This window comes from Sorghum bicolor, chromosome 3, assembly GCF_000003195.3.
Source record: "Sorghum bicolor cultivar BTx623 chromosome 3, Sorghum_bicolor_NCBIv3, whole genome shotgun sequence".
Lineage (NCBI taxonomy): Eukaryota > Viridiplantae > Streptophyta > Magnoliopsida > Poales > Poaceae > Sorghum > Sorghum bicolor.
This window is the reverse complement of record NC_012872.2, coordinates 29,398,772-29,408,750: the sequence shown is the minus strand read 5'-3', so window position 1 is coordinate 29,408,750 and position 9,979 is coordinate 29,398,772. Positions and strand designations below refer to the sequence as shown.

The following is a 9,979-nucleotide window of genomic DNA, read 5'->3' as shown; positions in this document are numbered from 1 at the left end:
TTAGTTGATGGCAATGATGTATACTAGCTATGGCTGCCTTGTAATATGTTCAACTATGATATATAATTATGTTTCTGTATTTAGTTTTTGCTGTATAATAGTGGCAATTAGTTTTGCTCCCATCCTTTTTCACATTTTCTGTATAGTGTAGGTTCATTTATATTTGATCATTATTGTTTTTACATAATTATACTCAATGAATTTCTTCATAGTCCCAGTGTAATTTTTTTCATTTCTGTATTACATGTCTTATCTCTTATTTGTTATTTGGTTACTTTTTCAGGCTATGTGACTGCAACTTGGTGATGGTGGTTTAGTTCCTTGCTAATATTTGTACTGCACAAGATATGAACAAGAAGTGGTGATGGTTTACATGTTATCGACAGGAGGAATTCATGTGTGAGTTGCATTTTCTCTTTTCCCATGAATGTTGCCCTGCCTTTTTTTTTATTGGAGTATGATTTTGATTGTTTTGAAAATGGTATAGACTAGTTATTCTTTCCTTCTAATTTCTTTTTACTGAGCAAATCACTTTAGGTTTATGTGTTCCTTAACTTATATGCAAATCACTTTTTGTTTCCATTTTTTTAATAACTATTTTGTGCTGGCATCCTTTTTTTGTAATTTTTTTGCTGTATTCTGTTTTTTTTTTGCATTTGTAAAGTATGTGTCATTTTTTGTCTTTTCGTTTTTGACTTCAGTAGAAAATATTTGTTATATTTGTAGCATATGTCCTTTGTATCATTTGTTTTTTGAATTCAATAGAAACTATTTGCTATATTTGTATCATCTTTTTTTGTATTTGATTTGTATTTGTTTTGGACCATTAGATTTCAATCCGAGGGTTAGAAAATCCAGTTGTTTCATTGACCCAAAACAACCAGATTTGATTTGGCTACATTTCTGGTCGTTTTGGTGCTGCACAACCGGTTGTTGACCAGGCCACAAACAACCTGTTTTCCAATAGACAGACTCGTTAGTCTACGAATTGATAGTCCATAGTGTTCAGTGCTCCTTTTTTTCTCTTTAGATTGTGTAGGCTAAATTTTGATATTGCTCTTAGAAATCAATAAATTTTCCCTTTACCAAAAAAATATATCATCCCAACCTTACAATGAAATTATGCAGGACAAACCGCCAGGAATGCCATATTGGGCATGTCAGTCAACAGTTGTAGCTCTTACATGATCCGCAGAACCAACTGTCAACTGAATTTTTATTTGATGCATATTTTCTCCCTTGGTCATCATACGTTGGGTTCTAAGCTGACTCTTTATTCTTGCAACACTTCTATTGCAAGTACAAGAACACTATATAGCATGACAACGTAATCTTATATTGTGCAGGTGACAAGTCGTCTAAAAAAATATAACAATACAACAGCAAACCTCGGTAACTGCAAAACAGGGCAGGTATCCAAAACTTTTATTCACTCAGCCCCGACAAAATCTTTGGGCAAATATTCATCAGAGACGGGTTTTCGCCATTAGCCTGAAAACAAAACAAATAACTGTCATATCCAACTTTAGTCGCCCTAGCTTAGTTCTCACATAACCAACACAGAATTTAAGACAATGAAATATATTGTCAGAAGCTACCACTAATCTTGCTCATGCTATTTTCATGGGGGCAAACTAGATATGGTTACAGAAATTTACGAAGTGATCTGAGTTTGTAATGAAATGCCATGTCACAACACATATAATGTAGCACATCCGACGAAAGGCAAAGAAAAAGACTAAGTACTACTGGTCCTTAGCCCTGAGTGTCTTCAATTACACCAATTTAACACGTTTCAGTGTATGCATGGTGTACTTGTGACATGAAATGTGAGCTTTACTTCAAGGAGAACAATGAACTAACAGAATGTAATTAAATAGACCCTGTTCCTCGTAAAATCACATATTGACATCTTCCCAAAACTTTTGCAATTTGGCCCTTTTTCTCGGCGCCGAGGTAACATGTCTCGGCGCCATAGGTCATGGCGGCAAGGTGAGAAGCCCACAACTGCATGGCACGCAACGGGGCACTGATGTGACCAGAGCTCGGCACCATGGTTCACAGCGCCGAGCTCGGGTTTTAACCTTAACCATATTATCATGAGCTGGATGTTAAGTATATGATGCAGATCTAGTCAATAGGCCTATCTATAGGCTCTATCTATATATAGCTGCTCTATATATAGCCGGCTCTATCTATATATAGCCAGGGGGCTCTCTATATATATGTATGACTCCATCTCTGGAGGGCTTGTACTTCGTTATTCCAAAGGTTAGTAACATGGTACCAAAGCATGGTTTAGGGGTCGAATTAGGGCTAATCTGATCCCTAATCACCCCCAAGATCCATTTTTTTTCCGGTCGTCGCAAGCCCATCGCGTGTGCCGCCGTCTGCCGCCCATCGCGTTTCCTCTGTTTTCACGGGGGTCGGCACATCACCACCGTGTCTTCACCTTCGCGCCTTCGCGTCTCGTCTCCACCTTCGCGCCTTCGCGACTCGTCGTCGCGGAGCTGTCCGCTCTCGTGGGGACGCATTGCGCGTGGGGTCGTCGTCCGCCCGCGGGTGTCGTCTTCCCGCGTGCCCTGCGCGTGCCCTGCCCGTGGAGATTTGGAGCGCCCGCAGGAGTCGTCTTCCTGCGTGCCCTGTCCTCTTCCGCCCGTGGCTCTTCATCCCTGCACGCTGCACGTGGTCATCTTCTCTACCAGTGGAGATTTGGAGTTTTCTTCCTCTGTTTCTGCAGAGACCATCTCAGGCTATTTCCAGTCACGGTGGTAACAATTTTTCTTCCCCTTGTTTGTTTGCTACAACTCTTCAGTCATGTCATCGCAGCTCAACACTATTGTTATCAACATTACCCTTGATGGTCAGAATTACCCAGAGTGGGCTTTTTGTGTGGAAACTGCTTTAAGGGGTCATGAGCTCCTTGATCATCTAGCTGATGATCCTCCTAAGCTTCAGCAGGATCGGAGTAATGCTACTGATGTCAAAACTTGGCAAAAGAATGATGGCAAGGTGATGGCTGCCATGATCAACAGTACTAAGCAATCTATGATTATGAGTCTATCCAAGTGTAAAACAGCCAATGCTATCTGGTCCTCCTTGAAGGCACGCTATGTCCAGGACAGTGGTGCTCTCTTGCACACTCTTATGCAGCAAACTCATAGTATTGAGCAGCAAGACATGTCTGTTGATGAGTGCTACTCAGCTTTTGGGCGTCTGATGGGATCCTTGACCTCTATGGTGCCTGACTGTACAGCTGAGGATTGTCCAGCCCACAAGTTTATTGAAAAGTTTCTTACTTATCGTTTTGTCATGGGTGTAAGAGCGGAATTTGATTCCATCCGTACTCGGTTGCTTCATGATTCTTCTGCTCTAACAATGGCAAAGGCACTGTCAGAATTGCTTGCTGAAGAGACACGTCTCCGGTCTCTGACTTCTTCCACACATGTGTCTCATAATGTGCTGGCTGCTTCTCAGAAGTTCAGTACACCAAAGGGTGCCTCGCAGGAGCCTTGTCCGCATTGTGGTAGAACTGGTCATACTCCAGATAATTGTTTTGTGCACCATCCAGAGAAATTGGCTGAATTTCGTGCTCGTCGCGCTGCTCGAACCACTAGGGGTCGTGGTACAGGATCTACTCCTAAAGGATCTGTGTCAGTTGCTGCTGCTGGTGGTTTAGGATCTCTATCAGTTGCTGCTGCTGCTGGTTCTTCATCTTCGTCTTGGGTGCTTGATTCCGGGGCTTCTTTTCATGTGACGTCGAATCAGTCTCAGCTTGTGGCCTGCAAACCAGTTGTTGATGGTGTTTCTGTTCAGACAGCAGATGGTACAAGTTGTCCTATCACTCATCATGGTTCTGTTTCAAATTCATATTTCTCTGTTCCTGATGTCTCCTTTGTACCTAAGTTGTCTATGAACCTCCTCTCTGTTGGTCAACTTGCTGACCATAATTGTTTTGTTGGATTTGATGACTCAACTTGCTTTATACAGGATCGTCGAACCGGGACTGTACTTGGGACTGGCCATCGCCGTAGCGGTTCACCTAGCCTCTACGTTCTTGACACCTTGCGTCTCCCTCACATTTCCGCTCATGTGTCATCAGCCGCCTCATCACCATCACCATCTCCCTCGTCCTTTGCCAAGTGGCATCATCGTCTTGGTCATTTATGTGGGTCTCGTTTGTCTAGTTTAATAAATAAAGGTTGTTTAGGTCCCACTTCTATCGAGTCTAGTTATCATTGTAAAGGTTGTAAGCTTGGGAAACAGATACAACTCCCCTATTCTATTAGTGATTCCCATGCTTCCAAACCTTTTGATCTTGTTCATTCCGATGTATGGGGTCCTGCACCTTTTGCTACAAAGGGTGGTCATAAATATTATGTTATTTTCATTGATGATCATTCTCGTTATACTTGGATTTACTTCATGAAACATCGGTCCCAATTATGCAATATTTACCAAACCTTTGCTCGCATGGTACACACTCAATTTTCTACCCCAATTCGAGTTTTTCGTTCTGATTCTGGTGGGGAGTATTTATCCGCTGCCTTTCGCCAGTTTCTAGACTCTGAGGGTACTCTTGCTCAGTTCTCATGTCCTGGTGCTCATGCTCAGAATGGGTTTGCTGAACGCAAACATCGCCATTTGATAGAAACAGCTCGCACACTTTTAATTGCTTCTTTTGTTCCTTCACACTTTTGGGGAGAGGCTCTTTCCACGTCTGTGTATCTTATTAATAGACAACCATCGTCCAAATTGTCTGGCAAGAGTCCTGGTGAAGTTCTTTTCGGGACTCCTCCTCGCTATGATCATCTTCGAGTCTTTGGATGTCTATGCTATGTTTTACTTGCCCCTCGTGAACGAACAAAGTTGACTGCTCAATCGGTTGAGTGTGTTTTCCTTGGATATAGTCCTGAGCATAAGGGTTATCGTTGCTATGATCCTTCTTCTCGCCGCATACGTATCTCCCGTGATGTCACCTTTGTTGAGGACCGTCCTTTCTTTTATAACACCTGTACAAAGTCATCATATGCTCCCACTGAGTCCACCTCTTTTCTGTATCTTCCTCCTATTTCAGTGAGTGATGATGCCACCCCACAATGAGTCACCTTCCAGCCCTCTTATCCATATTCATTCATCTTTTGAGACCCTTGACAATCAGCCACCTCCTCAAAATAATCAACCACCTCCACCACCTATTGATAATCAGCCACCCAATCCTCTTGCATCTCCACCACGTCGTCCACCAATTACAAAGACCTACACTCGTCGTCCTAAACAGCCTATTCCTATAACTACTTCCTCGGCCAGTCCTGATACTCCCAGCCACGATGATTTTACTAACAATGATGAGTCCTGTGCTATTTCTGATGAGACACAGGTTGCACCACCATATAATCTACGGAATCGTGCTACTATTCATCCTCCTGATAAGTTGGGCTTTCAACGTGCGAGTGCTGTTGTTCAGGAACCATCCACTTTTCAGGAAGCTTCTAGTATTCCAGAGTGGCAGCTTGCTATGTCTGAGGAGCTTGCTGCTCTTGATCTTCAAGGTACTTGGGAACTTGTGCCATTGCCTTCACATGCTGTACCAATCACCAGTAAGTGGGTTTTCAAGATTAAAACCAAGTCAGATGGTTCTGTTGAAAGATATAAAGCACGTCTTGTAGCACGGGGGTTTCAGCAAATTGCGGGTCTTGATTATGAAGAGACATTTGCCCCTGTTGCTCACATGACCACAGTTCGTACTTTACTTGCAGTGGCTGCATCATCTTCTTGGGTCATTTCTCAAATGGATGTTAAGAATGCTTTTCTTCATGGTGATTTGAATGAGGAAGTTTATATGCAACCACCTCCAGTTGTTAATGCCCCTCCAGGTTATGTTTGCCAACTTCGTCGTGCTTTATATGGTCTTAAACAAGCCCCTCGTGCTTGGTTTGAACGTTTTGTATCAGTGTTAAAGGCTGCTGGTTTCACACCTAGTGATCATGACCCTGCTCTGTTTATTCATCTCTCATCACGTGGTCGTACCTTGCTTCTTTTATATGTTGATGATATATTGCTTACGGGTGATGATGTGGAATATATTTCTCTTGTCAAACAGAAGCTTGGTGAACACTTTCAAATGTCTGATTTAGGTCCTCTCAGCTATTTTTTAGGCATTGAGGTTAAGCAATGTGCCAGTGGATACTATATTTCTCAGAGCAAGTACATCCAAGATCTTATTGCTCGTTCTGGTCTCACTGACAATCGAACGACTGCCACACCCATGGATCTTCACCTGCAGCTTCGTCCTACTGATGGTATACCTCTTCCGGACCCCTCTAGATATAGACATCTTGTGGGTAGTCTTGTTTATCTCACTGTTACCAGACCAGATATTGCTCATGCAGTTCATATTTTGAGCCAGTTTGTGAGTGCTCCTACTTCTGTTCATTTTGGACATTTACTGCGTGTACTACGGTACTTAAGGGGGACAGCATCTCGATGTTTATTCTATGCTCGTAATAGTCCGCTTCAGCTCTATGCTTACTCGAACTCCACTTGGGCGAGTGATCCAACAGATCGTTGTTCCATCACCGGTTATTGTATTCTTCTTGGTTCCTCACCTATTGCATGGAAGTCCAAGAAGCAGACTGCTGTATCTCGCTCTAGTGCAGAGGCAGAACTTTGAGCCCTTGCCACTACTACTGCAGAGATTGTCTGGCTTCGATGGTTGTTGGCTGATTTTAGGGTTTCTTGTGATGCTGCCACACCTCTTCTTTGTGACAGTACTGCAGCTATACAAATTGCCAATGATCCTGTGAAGCATGAACTAACTAAACATATTGGTGTTGATGCCTTCTTTACTCGGTCTCATTGTCATCAGAAGACCATTGCTCTTCGATATGTGCCTTCTGAGCTGCAGCTGGCTGATTTCTTCACTAAAGCACAAACTCAAGAGCAACATCGGCTTCACTTGATCAAACTCAATGCTTCAGATCCTCCAATTCCACCTTGAGTTTGAAGGGGGGTGTTAAGTATATGATGCAGATCTAGTCAATAGGCCTATCTATAGGCTCTATCTATATATAGCCGCTCTATATATAGCCGGCTCTATCTATATATAGCCAGGGGGCTCTCTATATATATGTATGACTCCATCTCTGGAGGGCTTGTACTTCGTTATTCCAAAGGTTAGTAACACTGGACACCCGTAACATGGCACCGAGCTCGGCACCGAGCTCAAGCCACATCGCTAGCCACGCAATCCCTGGCCTCTGGCCTCAGCACCGAGACGTGTTACCTCAGCACCATAGGTCATGGTGCCGAGAAAAGGGTCCAAAGTTGGGTTTACGACACGGGTGTAAACATGGATCTTTTTAGAAAAAAAGGGTGAAATTGCAAAAAAAAAAAAATCAGGACATCTTCTGTGTAAAGTTTTAAATCCACAATAATTGAAAGATTTAAATGAAGCGGTAACAGATAAACGAACCTGCTAGGTGTATTTTGCTGCTATCTCACGCATAAGGCATTCCGGAGCTGCAGGAAAAAAAAGATAATCAGAAATACTAACTTACAGTATGAATGACAAAGGATACGTACGGAAAGATTTGGCATGTGGATTAAGAATATCTTGGAAGAACATGACACCTTCTATACCACCGGTGAAACGCTCAAATTGACCCATGGCTTGTCTAATAAACATTTCCACACCACTAACAACTTTAACTCCACATTCTTCTGCTTCTCGAAGAAGCCTTGTAACTTTAGGGGCATATACGGCATCAAATACTACATCATAGAAACCCAGAGCTTTCTGCAAATACAGAAAAAGTGATCAAACACACTTTGGCATCAAGTGTACCATGTTTAATACTATTTATTCTTGTAAGACACACAGACAATAAAAATGTCAGATCTCAAAGATCAATCATTTTGACATTCAAAAAAAGCAGTCTCCAATTATGTATGTGTGTGAGAGACAAAAAGGAAAATGTGTGTGGACACCTTCGGAATAGGAGTACCATCAACATTTGGGTACATTCCCAATGATGTTGCATTAGCAAGGATCATCCCTTCTTCAGGTCTGAAAGTTTCCAGGTCTTCTAATCTCAGCGCCTGACCACCAATTGCGTTGGCAAGACTTACAGCCTTCTCTGGCAATATGAAATATTTTTTTGCATTAATTAAGGACCAAAGATATAACCATTATTAATATAAACACACATGCAAATGCAGCATGAATCAACAACAGAAGAAATAAACCTACTGTAGGATAGAAGCAGTGTAGGTTGCAACTACAGAAAGCATTTTGGTAAAAGAAAAAAACTTCACATAGAAAAAAAATGTCATAACACTAGGCCACCAAACACAGGAAAATTGGTTATTTATGAGCACATGGTTGGAGTCACAAGCACAGTCGTAGTATCATGAACCATATGTGCAACAGAAATGCAAACTAACATGAGATTCCAACAGTAATATGCATTAATGCATAATCAGAAAAGTTAACCTGAAGTGAGTTCACAAAATATCAACTTGAACCTAGGGCCTGCTTGGCAGCAGGGTTCCAGGTTCTTTGTGATACATTTCAGATTTGATTTCTCATATAAATAGTTTCTTGGGTGAAACAGAATCACTCTATTAGGATCTGATTCTTCAGAGAGAAGATAGTAGTGTAACTAATGTAACCCTGTGTGTGTGCATATAGTCCTATGTGAAAACGGAGATGTATTTCATGTTGGCACAGCACTTGCCCGAGGTGAGCAGGACCTGCTCTCCTCTCCTCTCCTCCTCCCGTCCCAAGGTAGAAGATGAGCAGAGCTCACTTCAGCACACACACACACAGCACACTGTCTTCAGCGTTGGCTGAAGAATGAACACAGGAATGGTGGCAAATGAACTGCCTTTTCTCATTGCATAGGTAGAGTATATATACACACAAAATATGTACCTGCTGGTACACTACTTGGATGGTGACAACACCACTCCATACAACTACTCTACGTGGCTTATATCAGCCATTAACTACTCTTGTACCTGCCCATACCAGCCCTCTACTCTAGCTGGTGTACTTCTACCAACTACTGGTGTACCTCTACCAACTATGAAAGACTCAATGGCCTATTGCCATACCTCTAGAGTGGCAGCTGAAGCTGACCACTTGTTCCTGCAAAACGCAGGGCAAGGGGAAAAGGGGGACAGCAGACTATCACTCACAATCTTCCCCTAGTCCTGCCTGTCAGCCCTTGATCTCCACCATGCCCATCAGCCCCCTCAGCTCCAAGAACCGAAGCCTGCCAAGGGACTTGGTGAGGATGTCAGCAAGTTGCCGATTGGTGTCGACGAACTCGATGACAATCTGGCCTCCATCGCCGCAATCCCGAAGAAAGTGAAACTTCACGTCGATGTGTTTGCTGCGATCATGGAGCACCGGATTTTTGGCCAGTGCAATGGCTGCCTGGTTGTCAACCTTCAACGCAGGCGGCAGAGCTCGGGCTCCGGTGAGCTCTGACAGCAACCGCCGCAGCCACACCACCTGACACGCCGCCGTGGCCGCAGCCACGTACTCTGCTTCACAGGTAAAGATGGCAACGGGTACCCGTGACCCGAAACCCGATGGGTTTTTGCTCTATTAGCGCACGGGCATGGGTTACTCTTTGTACCCGTGGGTTTGTTAATGGGTAAAAACTCATACCCATCGGGTTTGCGGGTACGTATATGTTCCTGCTGTATCCATACCCGTGAACCCATGGGTAAATTTTACCCGGCTCCATATTGTGATTCTTTTATTAGTTAATTATTTTATATGCTCACTAAATATATTTAGAAACTTTTGGATAGAATTGAAATATTGAACAATAGTATAGAAAAAAAAAGAACAAGCCAACTCTTCTTGCTTGGTGGCCGAACCATCGGATCCTATTGTGGGCCGGCTTGGCCTCGTGCTACGACGTTTGCTCTACTTGCTCCAGTGCTAGTGCCAAGCATATTAGTC

At 43.0% G+C, this 9,979-nt stretch overlaps 1 protein-coding gene across 2 annotated transcripts in view; it reads right to left on the bottom strand.

The window, feature by feature from the left end:
- LOC8074937 (bifunctional 3-dehydroquinate dehydratase/shikimate dehydrogenase, chloroplastic) overlaps positions 1,060 to 9,979 on the bottom strand; it is a 37,932-nt gene continuing 29,012 nt past the window's right edge. The window contains exons 8-11 of one of the 2 annotated variants that reach the window (XM_002455614.2): positions 7,990 to 8,138; positions 7,633 to 7,798; positions 7,475 to 7,521; positions 1,060 to 1,491 (exon numbers count right to left, since the gene is read on the bottom strand). In XM_002455614.2, coding sequence (XP_002455659.1) covers positions 7,478 to 7,521; positions 7,633 to 7,798; positions 7,990 to 8,138 — 359 coding nt within the window. In that variant the 3' untranslated portion in view covers positions 1,060 to 1,491; positions 7,475 to 7,477. The remainder of the gene's footprint in view (positions 1,492 to 7,474; positions 7,522 to 7,632; positions 7,799 to 7,989; positions 8,139 to 9,979) is intronic. The other variant, XM_021456795.1, reaches the window with a different exon arrangement.